The sequence below is a fragment of the Pygoscelis adeliae genome, unplaced genomic scaffold (assembly GCF_000699105.1).
Source record: "Pygoscelis adeliae isolate BGI_AS28 unplaced genomic scaffold, ASM69910v1 Scaffold15, whole genome shotgun sequence".
Lineage (NCBI taxonomy): Eukaryota > Metazoa > Chordata > Aves > Sphenisciformes > Spheniscidae > Pygoscelis > Pygoscelis adeliae.
The window spans coordinates 6,016,686-6,034,264 of NW_008824988.1; the positions used below are offsets into that span (position 1 = coordinate 6,016,686).

At 37.9% G+C, this 17,579-nt stretch overlaps 1 protein-coding gene across 1 annotated transcript in view; it reads left to right on the forward strand.

The window, feature by feature from the left end:
• Positions 1 to 1,751: 1,751 nt before the first annotated feature.
• Positions 1,752 to 17,579, forward strand: part of ICA1 (islet cell autoantigen 1, 69kDa) — a 39,591-nt gene continuing 23,763 nt past the window's right edge. The window contains exon 1 of the mRNA XM_009326107.1: positions 1,752 to 1,920. Coding sequence (XP_009324382.1) covers positions 1,816 to 1,920 — 105 coding nt within the window. The 5' untranslated portion in view covers positions 1,752 to 1,815. The remainder of the gene's footprint in view (positions 1,921 to 17,579) is intronic.

A 17,579-nucleotide genomic window follows, 5' to 3' on the forward strand; every position in this document is an offset into this window, starting at 1 on the left:
AGCCCCCCCCAGGAGAAGATCCTAGATCCCCACTGAGCTCATGTAGATTGGGTAGGACCAAATCAGTAAAAAGTAAGGAATCCAGAAGGACACACGGGTACACAAACACATGCTGTTACCCAGAGCCCTTGATGTCTCACTGACCCTGTGTTTGCTCAAAGAGTTTAAAAGTAACAGTACCTGATGACATTATGAGTAGTATTATGCTTTTTTTTAATAGTATTGGGACTATGAAAGTTTGAAATTCACCATCATTTGCAAGGGAAAATTCTATTCCATTATATTTTACAGGATTTTTGGGGGCTCTTAACTATTGTGATACTTTCCAGCTTTAGCTTAACAGTGCAGCTGTTTGGCTCAAAATAAAACATCGCATACAGAGCACTGAGAATTTCATATGTTTCTCTTAGAGTTTGGTCATTAACACATCCAGTAACAGCTATGAGTGGGATCTTTAAAACACATGTAAGGCACCTTTGAGCAAAAGCCCTGATCATTTGCTTCTTTATAAAGCTTAACTGTTTATAGATATCCCAGTGTATGACATGTCTACATAAACTGAATTTTCCTTTGAATAGCTGGGTAAGTATCTGTAGAATGAGAAAAAATATGGGGGGGAAGCCACACTAAGAAGTTCACATTTTATTATATCTCTTACTCAGTGCATTTTTAAGGCATCTTCTTAAATAAAGTCACATAAAAATAAAACCAATTGTTCGTCTGTTCTCTTGAGCCATCCTCAAGCTCATGTTGAAGTTGGGACTGCTCTAATTTATGTTGCATGCCAATAGCTAGTTCAGTAGCTGGAGATCAAGAAGACACAATTTGCTGGTTACTGGAGCTGAAGTTAGAAATTCTCTTATGCCTAGGAAGTCCCCAAGTAGCACATTAAACTAACTCTACACTGGTGTGGAACTGATTGAACCCATTCCAGTGAGGTGGCTGCTGGCAACCAAGAGGAAAGGAGAAGGAACAGGAGGAAGCAGAGCAAAGGTTGAAGTAATCCTCTCTAGTTCTGAGGTCCCCTTAGGAGCCCAAGTGATGGCATAGGGAAGACAACAGTGTCCCCTGCTGCCTTTCCAAAGTGTAGTTGCTGGAAGAAACATTTAAGAAAATCTTTCCAAAAGATAAATGTCCTTCAAAGGAATTGTTCAGATTCCTTAAAAAAAAAAAAAAAAAAAGAAAAAAAAGAAAAAAATCAGATAATTATCTACTTGACAGATGACTTCTTTATTTACGTGTACACTTCAAGATTACAAGGCTAATGGAAGTGCTTTTTCTGAGGCTTGACATGACAATCCTGATACATCTGTGGTATTTACCCAGTAATAAATTACCTCAGGTACATTTTTAGAGTTGTTAAATGCAACTTGTGAAGAGGAATGTTAATAGCATACATAAAAGCAGCTTGGCTAACTAAAATACACATGCACATTAGAAAAGGTTCCTTTTCCACTCACATGTGTACATGAAAGGTCACTACTTGAATAGGAAGGCTGCAAACACAATATTTATGCAAAATTGCCCTGTTCATGTGTACCCCCAACCAAGGTGCAGAACCATCTGAACGTACACTAGCACGTAAGTGAACTATTTTGGCTGTATATGTTTTTTTGATTGCTAGTAAAATGTCAGTAGTTGTATTAGTCCATCGGCCTTTGTGGAACAACTTCTTTAACATGTTCCTCTCCTTCCTTTCTTTCCTTCATGCCTTCCCCCAGATTAGCATTGCGTACTCCTTTGAGTAGATTATATCAAGAAGTGGAGACTTTCAGATATAGAGCCATCTCAGACACATGGCTGACAGTAAACCGAATGGAACAGTATCGGACTGAATACAGAGGAGCTCTACTTTGGATGAAAGATGTGTCTCAGGAGCTGGATCCAGATCTTTATAAGCAGATGGAAAAGTTCAGGAAGGTATGAAGTTTCCTGTAGTTTCCTAGAAGGGGATGGCTGATGAATGACAATGAAGCGTGGTTTTGATTCTTCTGAGGAAGACATAATTCAGCAGCACTAAGGATGCCATTTATCGTAACTAATCTTTTCCATGTGACAGAACTCCAGTTAATTTGATATGGAATATAGTATCCTTCACAGAGTGGGCTGTAAGGAAAGATATGGTAGTAGGAAACAACATTTTTCAGTAGTCTATTCAACTTCAGCCTAAATCTTTATAATTTAAATAATGTATATTTTTAAAGAAGGTTATCTAATTTTAAATAGTTAGCTGTGATACCTGAATGACTAATGGAAGAAGATATGTCTGCTGTCAGTCAGGCAAGGGAAAATTGATTTTTGCAACTAAAAAGTACAGAATAACAGAAACGCTGTAGTATCTGCTGCTAAATTTTTGGGTGCAGTTAAAGACCAACATTTTCAAAATTGGCTATTGTTGGATTTTGGCAAAAAGTTGCAAATTTGGAATTCATTTTTTTAAGTTCCTTGTGCAGTTCAGCGTGGCTCTTGGGCAACTGCTAAACACTACAGCTGCTAAGAATGCACTCTCCATAAATCGTCTTCATTCAGTGTCACTCAAGTTTGCTATACTCCTCCCCTCCCAAAGGGCTTCCAAAAGTCACAAGTCCTAGGTGATAGTCTGCAGATTTGCTACCAGGTGCAAGTACAGAATTTATTTGGACTGATCCTGTCCCAGTTGGTTCAGGAATGCTCATGAGAACTTCACATTTGCTAGTGTGAGGCTCTAGAGCCGATTTTGTTAAAGAGTATAACGTTCACAATTTGCTGTCTATAAATCTTGACTATTAGGAGGAGTTAGGATCCTAGGTATAACATGGTGGCTTGTGCTTTGACTAAAGGCAGTAAAAAAATTTACAGAAAATTTGTGATAATTGGAAGCAGAGGCCTAATAACAGAAATTGTATTAAAGTATACGTGCATATATGCATGTGTGTGTGTTTTAGAGACAGGTAATGTACAAAAGAGAAGCCCTGTTTATTGATGGCTTCAGCAGTCTGTGACTGAAAGTGTTTGGAGATGTAAGATACTTAATTCGGGATTTTAAAAGCTTGAATAAACCATCCTAACGGGAAAGGACTGGCATGCATCTAGGCTATGCCATTTTTTGTAAACTGAAGTGGTGACAATAGCAATTAAGGAAGGGATGGAACAAATGAAACCCTAGCTCGTCATCTAAGCTTTATTTAATGCTTCAGTACAGGATATTCCTGTGAGTCTTGTGGCACCAGACATGTGTTTTATTATGCCTTGTGGGAAATGTTTATAATGGCAAGTTCTTGCAGGTAAAATAATTGGTATGTCTTGGCCTCAGCCAATTGCATATGTATAATGTTTGATTTATTAGAAAAACACTTAAAAAATGGAATGTTAGAATTAATAAAGCAGTACTGGTAATGGTCATACAAAAATGATTTATAGCTTTCTTGCAAAACAAATGCTATGGAAGGTATAAATTATATAAATGGCAAAGTAATTAAAATAACGTATGCTTTGTACAGTGAGCTGCTGTAGTTAAAAAGTTAGATGTGAAATTTCAGCCATCTTGGGTTGCTGTGCTTCAAGGTCAGCAAAAATAAGATTTTTTTTTTTTTTTTTTAAAGCTCTCACACCCCTTAGTAGTAAAAATGTGGAAAGACTAAATATTTTGAAATATTTCTAGGTCTGAAATGTGTTATATTCTGACACAAAGAAATAATAAATGTAGATTCTAAAATTCTGTAGCATTACCTCAAATAGTTTAAAAAAAACCCCAAACTTGGAGAAGGTTTTTTGAACCTTTCTTTCTTTCCCCAACTGGCTGTCAACTGAAAACCTTTCAGATCACATTGTAATGCAGAGAACAAAAAGCTCTATATTTCGTAGCCGACACAGTAAAGAAATGCCCTTGGTATCCACTTCCCTACGTATCCCATCTGTGCAACAGGCATATCAAACTACTCTTTGAAGATTTTAACACTTGCAGAAAGTAAACTTTTTCTTTTTTCATTTTGGACAAAAAAAATAACATTACAAAAATAAAATCCTCAAGCATAATGTACCTAGATAGCTGTTGCTGAACAAGACACAACAGTTTGTTTTTAGTGCTTTACAAATGTAGTAGGCAAGCAAAACTAATGGTGGATACTGTAGTCCTAAATAATTAAAGTAGAGGAGTTATTTTTATTGTCTTTTTGTTCTAGTCTTGCTTGCAGATCTTAATTGTGCCATAGTGTGGCAGTGTAATGCTGGGTTTTTAGGGCTTATTTTGGATCTGTAACAACTATTTAAGAAGTCATGCTAGTTTTGTGTTGAGAAAGATATCATAATTACTGATGTAAGGCTTTTGGTTCTAAAATATACCATCACCGGAGAGAAGCGTTTGATCTGGAGCTGCGTATCTAGTGATAACACCAGCAAGTAGTTAATGAAGCTGATCCTGTTGGAGCACTTGAAAGAAAGTTCTCTTCAGACTTCTAATTGTAAAAATCCTAAGTATTACTTTAGTAAACATCTTTTTTATTTCAAGTAAACAGTGCTGGTTTAGTGATCTTTAATGCACCTAGTGCATCAGCAGTATTTATATCACTTGGTTATGGGACTGTTTTTCAAGTATGTAGCCTTTTATAATGTAATCCTAAATGTATCATTATGTATACAGATATGGTACTTGTTTTCGGAGACCAAAGCTAAATCAATCCAGATGGGTTTTTTGTACCTTCCCTCAGAATAGCTCAGGCTAAAAGATCAATAGTTGAGTCAGTATTTTCAGAGCTGATAAAATCTGAGTTAAAACATTGGCATTTTTGTAGTTCTCTTTCAAAACAATGAGGTACTTGAAAGAATTTTCTAATGCTGTTCTCAAGGCATCGGTCTAAATATGTGAGACCCAGCAATACCACCACTTTCAAAGTGTCCCAGAACACTGCAGAACAGCCTTTTTGTGTTGTTATTTGAAGACATCCATGTGATTGTAGCTACTTGAGTCAAACCAAAGAAACAGGTGAAGTATTTACTTTTGCCTGCAGAGACCTGTAAATGCTGTGTACCTTCATTCTTTTTTTTTTTTTCTATTAACAGTTTTTATGGACACTCCTGTGCTGTTCTAGATATAGAGGTCTTCCATCCCAAGTTCAGAGTTTGAAGTGTTGCTTGAGAGAATCTAAACAGCGCCTTGGCAATGCTGTGATATTTAAAAGAATTTGAGTGAGTTAATACCTCTTTACCAAATTCTCCACCACTGATCAGGTTTTTAAGGTTGTTAAATCCAGGCTGGTTTGTCTGTCTGGTGACTGTACGCTATAGCGTCAGCTCTGCCGTGATGTTGTAAAAATACAGACCAAATTGCCCAAGTGCTGGTAGTCCCCCAGTGTCCTTCCTCCAGCTCTGAAAAAGTTAAGCTTTTCCATGTATTTCCTGAGAAGGAACATGCCAGTGTGCAGAGTGATAGGCTATGCCACCGGGCAGCAGCCTCCCATGTGCAGCCTACAGGAACACAGAAGAGGCTCTGCTGTTCAATTTTACTTAGCTAAGCTATCTCAGATGCTTATACAGTGCAATATAGACTTTCTTATCAAACCTAGACATTACAGTGCCACCCATAACAAGTAAAAAGTGAGGGCTGAAAAAATTATCATGCTGACCTTTAGGCGAACTATAAGAAAAATTGCATATGGGACATGGCAGGATATATATCATGCTACATTGATAGAGCAAATTAATCCTTTTTATATTTGTTTTTCGCTTCCATCATTCTTCTACTTCTCTGCTTCCCCTTCATTCTGAGGCTTGAACCAAAGCTGGAGTAGCTTTGTAAATATGCACTGGCCATGCTGGGATCCCTGAGACAAGCCGCACTGCAGCGGTGTACTGAGAACTGGGTACCTGGAGGGTTGGGCTCTGTTCCTCCCTGTTGTCTAGTCCTCTCTGCTTTGCCAAAGCTGCTTTCCTAGGAGTTCTGCTTCTGTATGAACCAAATGAAGCTCAGATGGGAGAAAGAATAGATTGAAGCTGCGTAAGGGTAAGGAGTGATGCATGGGCTGGTTGCAGCAGAGCTCTGTAAACACTATGAGATTCCTCAGCTTGGAATACAGTGCAAGTCCTGCATCTATCTCTATGGTACTTGGATGTTACAGCAATAAATATCTGAGTTTGTAAAACAGTATGTATTAGATGGGCTACTGTCTGGAAAAAGAGTTGGGTTTTGATCAATATATTTCCATGGGGTCTGCCAGGGGAACAAGTAGCATGGTTTGTGCTGGGCCTCCTTGTTCTGGAAGATTAGAAAGGCCCTACCCCTCAGTGCAGAGCCCCGAACTACTTCATTGTTGTTAAAGTGGAATAGATCCTACCATGGATGAGAATTGTCAAAATATTCTCCAGAAGATCCTAAACAACTATAGGACCCTTAATGCCTAGCTGTTACTTTGCATGCAGCTGTCGAGAAACTTGCGAGCTTGCAGCTGAGCTGTTTGGGCACAGTTTATCTCTAGTTCTTCCTAGCTGTAGCACTCTCTATACTTGAAACAAACTTAATACCCTTAAATGGCATTTTAAAGATAAATCTGGCAAGAGAAAAGGAAAGGCAGTGAGAAAAAGGAAAGTTCAACAAGAAGAACTCGTAATGATATAACAATAGCTTAAACTGTTGTTTTTATAAATGTACTAATGTAGGGAGTGGCTGATCTATGCAAGTTCTCTGTTAAATATCTTCTAAGAAATAGAAGTTAAAGCTTGTGTGGACAGCTGGGGAATAATGAAGTTCTAAATAAATCCATTGGTCAGAAGGGAAATGCTGAAGTATATGTATTCGTTGTAAAGATCTCAGCAAGTATGGATAAGATACATCTGTCGCAGCCTTACAGGGAAGGCTCGGGACCTACATCTCTGTTCCCCTGCTGTCTCCTTGCCTACTAGCACTGCCTGCTATGAGTGCGTTTTGACTTGTGTGATGATGAAGGGGCTGTACCATGTTACAGCATCATCTGCTACTCACTTATCCATCAACATCAGCTGCAAACAGCCCTGCAAACCCGGAGGCACTGTGGAAATGTGCTGGAGGATTTCTTTTTTTTAATTCTCTGTTACATTTGAAAACTCTTGGAGAGCTGAGAAAATGTAAAAAGCCTAGGGAAGGAGAAAAATATGATGCTGATTTTTGCAATAAGACCAGACTTGGCATTTGCCATCCATGTAAACGTAATTTCAATTCCTGGTAAAAAAAATGAGATCTGCATTTAGAGGCTAACAAACTGAAGAGTAAGTAAACAATGCAGGTTTATAAATAACATTACAGATTGATTTTTTTGTTATTTTGCATTTTTAATCAAATTATTCAATTAGTAGGAAAAAATTGCAAATCTGGGTTGTTGCAGTTCCTTATGAGCGATTACTGGAAAAAAGAATTTAACTTTGTTAGAAAAATAAGAGCTCTCAGGAGCTGAGAGTTGAGAATATTGGCTATGGGACACTAAACAAAGTTTGAGAGGATCATAGAATATAAAGATGGAAAATACTTAAAGATCAACTAAACTCTCCTCCTGCCAAGACAAAATCGTGCATATGTAATATATTTTCCAAGTGTTTTTCTACATATAATAAATATAATTAAGTTGAGGGTGACACTCTTAGAAGTTTTGTGGATATTGGTGATGTTCTAGTTCAATTATTAAAAAGTCAACCAAAAGAAAATGTGCTAAAGATAATTACATCTGCAGATGATATTGAGCTGGAAAGTCTTTCGGTTTTCCAAGCAGCAAAGTATACCAGCGACTCAAAGAAAAATGTCTTTGGCAGTTGCAGTCACAGCGGTGTAATCAATAGTCTCTCAGCTGCCATAGTTACAAATAGCAGTGTAAGTGATTGATGTTTAGAGCCAGCTATGGTCATCACTGTTTACCAACTTTGGTTTTTAAAAATTAAAAAAAAAAGAAAAAAAAAGTTGTAGACTGCAATTGTCTCTGTTTCTTTTTAGGTGATACTTCCACATTAATTTCCAAGGTTAACTTCATCTGGAAAACTTAAAGCGCATTTGCCCTTAGGTGACAAAATGTAGGCCTTTGCATGTGAGAGAGCAGATGTTGATTGTTTTGCTCTGGAAATGTCAGAAAGATCTGAGTAGCTTTAGTAGACCACACATTAGATATGTGTGGCACTATAATGTGAAAAATAATGCTGGCTTTCATAATACCTATTAGGAATGTGAGATGGTAAAATCTATCACTTTGATAGTCCATCTTTATCACTCTTGGCTCAAAATCTTCCTTAAAAAAAACCCCTGCCCCCCCAATCTGTTTGCTGATTTAGATTGCTGCTGCTCATTAGATTAATAGGTGAGGTTCCAGGAGATCCAATAATACTCGCTGCAAGATAGCTGCGTACTCTAAAATTAGTAAGACAGTGTCACACTGCACTCTGAGATCCACATCTTAGTGTAGCAATGTGATGGCAGAGATAAAGAGATAACAGCATGCTCTTACAATATGATGATAAGCAACACCTACACATATCACTTCTTGTGACATGCCTGTGCCACCAAGAGTATGTTTGGTTTCATTCTGGTAGGGAATAGCAGTAAGAACATTATTTTTTAAGTGTTTTTTTAATATGAAAGCATATGGCGTTGGAAATGTTTAATTTAATGATTTACCTGGAAATTATGGTAGTGAAAAACAAAACACACAAAGAAGTGCTTTTTATATAAAACTGTAGGTTTTGCTTTGTCATTATTGTCTCTCCTTGTAAAAGCAGATGGAGTTTCAGTGCTGAGCATGTTTTCTCTGTGCAGTTTCTGCTGTAATGTTTTTGCCAGGTTCTCCAACGTCAAATTCAGTAACATTAAGTGGAGAAACCAAAACATTCCAAGATACTTTACATACAAAACGTGCAAGCATTTTTCAGGCAGTTGTGAAAGATGCACCTTTTTTGAAAACATGACCATTAGCAGAAATGTTCTTCACAGTGTAAGGATTTTATAGTCTTATGACTTTAAATTACCATTTCAAGTACCATTTGTAAGAATCAGGGTGAACAATAAGATAAAGCCATTTCATGTATATTAAATATCACTGATGATCGGTACTTGGTTAAAAGCAAAGTGACAATCTGTAATGGAGATGCCCTTTTAAAAGCATAATAAGAGTATGCCAGTTAAAAATAGAAACAGGCTTCTTGGAACAGATTACATCATCTTAAGGGGTATTGCTTGTAGAATATAGTTCCTCCCAGAGATTGATGCTTGCCCTTGAGAGGTGGTTCATCATCTGTTCAGTTATTTTTAAGAAAGAAGAGTTGGAGGTGAGACTCAGCAAAATGGCTGTAAAATAGAATAAAATGAAGTGCTAGACTACAGATACAATATATTTTTTTTAACAACCTTGTCTCATGTAACCCAGCTGAAATAAAAAAAGGTAGATGTAGTTTAGTTGTTTAATCTGCAGTTTCAGACTTCTGTTTATTTCAAGAAAAGGCAGGCAGGCACATCCTAAAAATGTCTGTTCACATAATTAGCAGAACTTGTAATGTTTCAACAGAATACAACAAATATATATAAAAAAAAAAAAATCCGTGATTTAAATCAGTAGTAATGTTAAGCCCAACTTTAATGTAATAATTGTTATTAGCCCCAATATTAAAAAGCCACTTTCAAATTTGATGTGATAAAAATTAAACTCCAAGAATTTTTCTCATGTCTAATAATTATAGAAATGTGTAAGCATTAAATGTAATATTGAAATTTAATAAAAAAATAGAAAGGAACAACTGAACACTCTTTTAACTTAATTGTTCTGCTGTGTATTGGTCTTAAAATCACAAATCGAAAAGATGATTACCTAGACAATTTCTGTTGCTCACATGAAGACTCTAACCCTGCAAACTGGTCTGTGTGGGCAAAGCCCCTAACCCGTGTGGATCATTATGTGAATTCAGAACCTAAATGAAGTGTAAAAATGTAAACAGAAGAGGTTGTGAAAGGAGAAATGAGATTTGGAAAATTCCCTCAGCCTTAATAATCTGAAAAGGCTAGGAGGATAGCTAAAGAAATATTTTTTAAAAATAAATGAAATACAGATGTGACCGAACTGAGAGAATTCTGCAAGAGAGAAGAATAAACAGGAAGGGGAATACAGCTGTTGGGGAAAACATTGTTTACACAAGAGAACCAAGTTTTTCTATGGTCGCCACTGCCCAGGAATTCTTCTTATACTTTCCTAAAATGCCTGGGCACGTACATAATGTAGTCCATCTGCTTTTACTTCATAAGGCCTTTGCTATTCAGTTATGTGCTACATGGGCTCTGAATGATTACAAAGATGCTAGCTTTGATTTTTCTCCTTCACTTAATGAAACCAAATGGAAGATAGGATTAAAAAAACCAAAAAAACAAAAGGCACTGTTCTAACCAGAAAAATGGCTGATATACCATTTCATCTCTGTTTTAGGGATATTCTACCTGAACGCTGCTTAGATTTCAAATGTTGTTTCTTCTGTGATAGCACAATGTGAAGTCTGAAGAGCGCTGAAAGATTTATTTGTTTGGGGTTTTTTTTATAAGTACAGTCTTTCTGAGTTTGTATCTGGACAAAATATAATTAAATTGTTTTGAGGGAAATAAGGCATGCTTATTGATATATTAAATGCCAACCAGCAAACTTATTAATCATCGTGTATTTATTTTTCTAGTTAACAGCATTTTCAGTTCAGGTAATATCGTATAACTTAGTTGTGTTTATCACTGGCAAACTGGGGCAATAATAACGCACAGGATTATGTACAACAGACATTGTGTTACAAATGAATCATGATTATTATTGGGTGCCATTTCATATTCTGTGCTGAAAGAGGTTAAATAGAAAACAAAACCCAAAAACTCAACTACAGGACTTCTGCATTAGCACTGTAGGCAAGAGTGGCTTTGCGCTCAGGACAGTGAGAGCATCTGGGGACTAAATATTAAAGGCAACTTGGTCATCATGGTGATCTTGTAACAAGTATTTTTCTTGGAGTGTTGGTGTCACATCCAGCTAGGATTTGCAGCATATGTGTCAGTGGCGTTCCCTGGCACATCCACCCATCCCACCACCCTCTGTGATGGCCAAGAGGATCTTGCAGGCCAGCTTACTGTTTTATGGTGCTTTCACTGGGGAAAATGTTACTACATCTGAACTTGAGCTTTTCACATCCCTTTACCTGATTCCAGCTTATTCACTCCCCCCATCTGCCTACTCAGAAGGGACCCAGAGTCAAGTAACAATCTTGCTTAGGCCCTGAAGAATTTAATTTGGATGAAAGAAATGAAAAATATAAATGACCTTTTCTAACTATGAGGACATTTTACGTAAAGGATTCAAGACCACTTCCAAAATATCTTCAGTAAATGAGGTAAACTGAACTGTGTAATTACTAGATGAATAAAATCATGGGCACAGTAGAGAGATTAGTTTTATGCTATATTACGATTTTCTTTACATTGCCCCTCTGGTCTTTCAGTGTTCAAAGGTAGTAATTACCTGTCTCCGTTTCCTGCAGGGGCTAACTGTCTAATTGCTCTCTACTTGCCAGCATCCCTCCCTGCACCATGTGTGCCAACCATCTTTTGCTCTCAGGTTGTCTAATATGATTAACACAATTGAGTTATGATAAACTCAGAGCAACTCTCAGCACTTTTAACTCTAAGTCTGGGTTACTTCTAATTTAGAGCTGAACGTGATCTTTCAGACCTGAAAGCTTATGTCTTGGCTTTTGCCATTTATTTTGGTCAGCCTGCTTCTTGCTACAAATCGTTGCAACCATTTTTGGCAACTTGTACCCTTTCATCATATTAACAAAATGTGACTCTCTGTTTTCAGACTACAGAAAGTTATTTGCATCTGTGCAAGGAACTGATGGATTTTATCAACTTCCTCGTAGTCATTTGAGGAGAGGAGACATTCTAAGTTATCAGGACCAAACTTTTCCCTAAAGAGGATATATGTTCATGCACAAAAATGTGCACCCGTTTGCACTTTAGCATAGTATATGTCCAAGCACGTTGTTGTGGTAATTACTCACAACTGCGGACTGACAGATGTGTGCTCACTACTAGAACTACATTTGGGGCTCGTAATGTAGAAGTCTATCCCAAAACCCTGAAGTAATGCTATTTAGATGAATGTTGTCCTGGTTGCAATTTGAGTCTCCTGGTCACAAGAATAGAAAAATCATTGGTAATTATTTTCTCTGTATGTCCTTGCTTCAAGGTCTGTATTAGTGTCAACAAGGTTTTTTTCTTTTCAGCCTAGTAAAGCACACATCCTGGGTTGGACTAATACTGAAACTTGTTACCAACAGAAAGTTGAAGCATGTATCTAGGTTTCTTAGAGTAGAAAAAAGCAGACCTTCTAGCAAGGCTAGAAGCTATATTTTTATTGCCTTCCCTTCATTTAAATTGTCATTTCATGTTTGTTCCCTTTTAAAAATAATTTGCATATTAATCCAAGCTGTAAAAATGAATAAAATTACTCTGAGAAACCTTTCCATCTTAAATAGCTTGAGGAGCATGTTATGTTCTATGCTGGCTGATAAGCAGAGAGTAGCCACAAGGTGTAAGCTCTGAGGGGTAGAGCTGCTCTCATACAGAGTTTATTCCTGTAAAGACCCCATGTGGATGAGTTAGGAAGAGAGGCTGTGTGCGCTCTAGCTCTCTGCTGTCACATATCTGACTGCATGACAACTCCCTCCTTTGATACAGTTTGAAGTTAAACAGATTAGCCATAAGTAGTTTGTCTTTATGCCGGAGAAAAATAGAGGAGAAGCCTCATGCAGCCAGCAGTGGTATCAGCTGGGAGGTAGGTGCTGTCTGCAGCCGTCTGCTTCCCCCCGTACCCTCCTTTGGAGCAAGAGCTACAGCTCTTTGGGTCAAAGCTGCTGAGGTCGGGCCCTACCCTGCGTACAGTGTGGATGCATTCATTTGGAGCCGATTTCTTTCTGCACAGGCAGGAGGTAGGGAAGTTGGTAGGTAACATGTAAGGAGCATGGGGCTATGTATTTGAAGAGTGGGGGAAGAAGATTTTTGGAAAGGAAAAGCCAGGAGTACACATAGCCCTTTTTTCGGGGAAGGTGTATGGCTGCGCAGAGATGCTGCTTTTCTGAAAGGTGATGCTTAACTGGTCAGAGCTCTGTGTAAACACTGCGTTTTGAGAATAGCATCTATCAGTTTGGCTTAAAAATGTATTTTCCGCAGCTTAAATTCAAGTAAACAACTCTTAATTTGAAATAAGTCTTGTGTAAACACGCTTAGCATCTGTTTAATTCAAAATAATTTTTAAAACAGTTTAGTTAAGCTGCAGAAAAGTAACATACCTTCTCCATTTCTAGGGCTGTAGGCTCGGAGGCTCTTGAATCTTTTAAGATGGGGTGACTCACTAACTTTTTTTGCTTTGCCTGATTTTTATGTTGTGCTGTGATCTTAATTTCAATAATGACTTTGAGTGTGGTTCTGAAAAACTGAAGACTGTTGCTGCTTTCAGCTTCTTAAATTTAACAAACTTCCCTTCATTTTACAGTACATAGAGGTTGGAGTTATGAAAGTAATCCACATCTTATATTTGAGAGTTGGTTGCATCCTGTATTTGATAGAAATTTTTTTAAAAGCTGACGTATTGTATTTTCTGTGTATATTCCATTTTATGTTTTGTTGCAATGAACTCATTGCTGGCAGAGCAATTGGATTCATATTCTGGAACTGCACTGTGCTGCTCTGTTTGTGAAAGCTGTTGTGAGGCTTAAAGCTAAAGATTTTGTTGTCTGGTTTTTGGCTGGATGAACTTGCTGGATTGTGCTGAGAAATGTAACTTTGATCAGGGCTGTGTCCAGCTGCTGGATAAGTGGAAAGGATTCTGCAGAGGCTGCGCTCTCACCAAATGACATGCTGTGCCTGCACTGGGCCATGCTAGAGGGGCAGAAATCAGGAAGGAGGAGGAAAGTATCTCCTTAATTCCTGCTAATTCCTTAGAAAAAAACATTTCAGAGGTTTTCTGTTGTTGTTGCGCTGTACCTTTCAACCTGTTTGTTTGGGTTTTTCTCCTGTGAAGGGACTAAATTATTTTTTAATAATGGAGGAGGAAGTGTATTCCTATTGCTGCAGGGCAGGAGTTCGAAAAGTTGTTATTTAGCACAGAGGGCAATATTACTTGCCACAGATAGTTTTCATGTCTCAGAGAAATTTGATTTGGATGTAATAAAACTTTGCTGCTGCAAAGACACGTTTGGATCCAGGTCTTTGCACTACCATAGTATTGACAGTAGGGAGGAAAAGATGTCAAATTCAAGTCAAAAAAGTTAAACAGGCAAGGAAAAAAACACATTCTCTTGCGACACCACCAATTAGAACACCTTGTTGATTGAATAGCAGGAATACTTTTGGCATATGAATTTAGAGTATTTTTAATTCATCAGCCTGTTCTGATTAAATATCTAACCCAGCAGTAGGGCTGCTCCAACAATATTTATTTTTAGCAAACTACCTTCTTAAAAATAAAAAAGAGGGGAAAAAAATAGCTATATATACTTTTTCCCAGTGGATTCATGTAGACAATAACACTGTTCAGTGCACCACTCCCCTCTTAAATATCATGAGTAAAAGTTTCACTCAGCAGACAACCCTCTAGGACTTGAGAGAGGAGTGTTGCCTGCATGCTTGGGTGATGGATGCTGGAAGATAAGCTAGGCCTGTCCAGGTAGATCCTGTAGGTTTTGGCAATCCATTTTCAAAAATCAAACCCCAGGTCTTAATATGTATGTAGACTTCTGTACAAGGGGGTACAAAATTTTCTGAAAGCAAAGTACTGAGATATGAGCTTCTCTCTGCACTGCAGTTACAATCGTAGAAATGTTGGAGCATCTCAAAATGGCCCCCACTCCTTCTCCAAATGAATCTGTGTGAATGCAAAGCTTACATACTGTCATACGGTTATAATATGTGAAGCATTTGTACATGCTTTCTGTTATTTAGGCATGTTTGGGCGTAGGCAGTGCTTGAATACACCCTGGCAATTGAAACTGAGCAGTCTTACAGTTACGAAATTATATAACTCAACATGCTTTTGAATTTTGATAATGGAAAATCTGCTGTTACACAGCTGTTAAAGAGATTACTACCTTGTTGAAAAAGCTCATTTGAAGTATCTGTGCTGCCTTAGACCACAGAACAGAGAGTTCTCCCACCATGAGAAGGCACTGAGCCAGTCTGAATCCAGCATAGCAAACTCACAAACCCGCCTTGACCTGCAAATGTGCCTCAAGGTTACCTTATTCTTAAGGAAGGACACATTAGTTCAAACAAAAATCCACTGTCTGTCCATCATCTGTCTTTGTTGGTGACCAATGCTAGCAACCAGGTAGCAAATAAAGCAAATACACAGTGGCATTTTCTTGTAGTACTGTGACCAGTAGAGGCATTGTGAGACAGTGTTTGTTTTTCTTCTATAAAATAGTCCAGTTGCCTTTTGAACCAATGTAAATTCTGGCCATCACAACAGATCGCTGTGATTGGAGAGCTGCTCTACTGACACAGATGTTGTGTAAAGATCCACGGTCCTTGTGTTGAGTTCAAATGGCTAGTTTGGAATAACGTCCTCTGGTTCCTGTGTTGGCTGAAGTCTGGTCTTTTACAACTTTTCTGTGTCTGGTATGATGGACTTCCATCATACTCCTCTTTAGTCATCTCTTTTTCCTGGGCTGGAAAATCCTAATCTGTCATTATTTTACAGAAACTAATTTACATCTTTGATCAGACATTTTGTTCTCACCTGCTTTTGTTTCCCCATTGCTAAGCCTGAACTGATCTGCTCTTGCAGATCCAACTTGGCTTTGGGTGGAAGAAAAATATAGAGTGAAAAAAACAATCTTCATGTCACTGCATAGTATTTATGGAATCACATGCATAATGTGCGAGGCGGTTCTCATTTTTCCCCATCCCTAAAGAGACACAAGAGAGTTGGAAAAGGTTCATTATAAAACTAAATTAAACAAGGAGGATGGAAGGAAGTGAGGCAGTAGGAAAAAAGGAAGGAGTAAGATGTGTATGTATTTGCATAAAGGAGAGAGGGAAAGCTACTTGGTAGGATTCTATTTCTGTGACAGCCATCATTGAATATATCAGAAGATGGTACAACCAACCTTTGTTTTTTGGAGGGGAAAAAAAGGAAGAGTATTCAAGCCAGCCATAACCTTATATCCTCACAGGGGTCAGAGAATTGCTCGCATCTGCTGACTGTCAGTGGTTATGAAGTAAGCAGTTTTGACCATGGCTTACTCATTACTGCCAGGCTGGAGTTATGTGGCATGTGAGCCAACAGGCTCAAGGCAGTAAAATTTTTACAGGCTGAGTACTGAAAAACTTAAGAGGGAAATGTGGCATCAATGGGACACAAAAAGCAAATTTATATTCTACTGAATAAAATCCACAAAGAAGTCATGGTGCATGTCCACAACCTGGCTGTTTGGTAAATATGATATTTGTATAATAAATATCTTCTAGAAAAAAAATCCTCTATTGGGATTTAAAAATAGCAGTAGTCAACTCAGTGTACCTAACAACGTCTTTTCTTACCTTATATTTTTATATTGCTGTTAAAGAAAAAAAAATGCAGCAATGCTCATTAAGCACTTTGCTCTTTAACATGACATTCTCCTTGACCCAGAACCATAGATGCGGATTTCAAACCAGGAAGAAAAAGGCAGGCATCTGACCCAAAGTACTGAGAGGATAAGGACAGGGCTAGAAATTAGGACAAAGTTACATAGGCAGGAGAAAAGAAAAGCATGAGGCTCTGTGGTCAAAGAGGAGAACAGAGAATGGAAGTAGTAGTTTGTCTGGGATATATGTGTATCCCGAGCACAACGGCCACATCTCCAGTGACTGGAGATACTGTCGTGTTGTTTGTATGTTTGGAGTTCTAGATTAAAGAGCTCTTTTGTATATTTAATCACAATTTTCTCTTTTGTATATTTAATTCTTTTCTCCTTCCAGGCAGCAAATTGCTAATTGCAGCTCTGCAACTACATTTGCAAGGTTTCTGCAACAGTTTTTGTGAAGATCTTCTGTAAAGATGTAGTTTAGCTGTCAGCCAGTGGCAGGAGTCTCTAGATACAGTTTGAGTGAGCACAGATCGCAGTCCACATTTCTGGCTTGAAAAACTGGAGAGGGAGAGTATCCAAAAGTGTAAGATGTAACTTGAGGACGAGGGGAAATTACTTAAGATGAGGTGTTTCTAAGTCAATCTGTCTTGTTCAACAAAGAGAAGATGAAGAGTTGGCTTGACCATGATATGTAAGTTGCTGAGGCTCCTCAATCTATTCATCAGGAGTTTATCAAGAATCATGGCTTGGAAGCTTATGTGGGATGAATTCAAATGATAAATAAGGCACGTATTTAAATACTTACGGTTATTATTAACAATAAAGGAAATTGTTTTTTTTCCTGGACGTCACTTAGGTTAGGTTTGATAAATCCTAACTTCAGATATCTGCTGTGTAGATGTCTGCACTTAAACTCATCAACAAGAGCTCCCTTTATAGACCAGTGGAGAGAAACGTGCTCTTTTAGGGTAACATGAACCAAACTCTAGCCCCAGTTGTTTGTG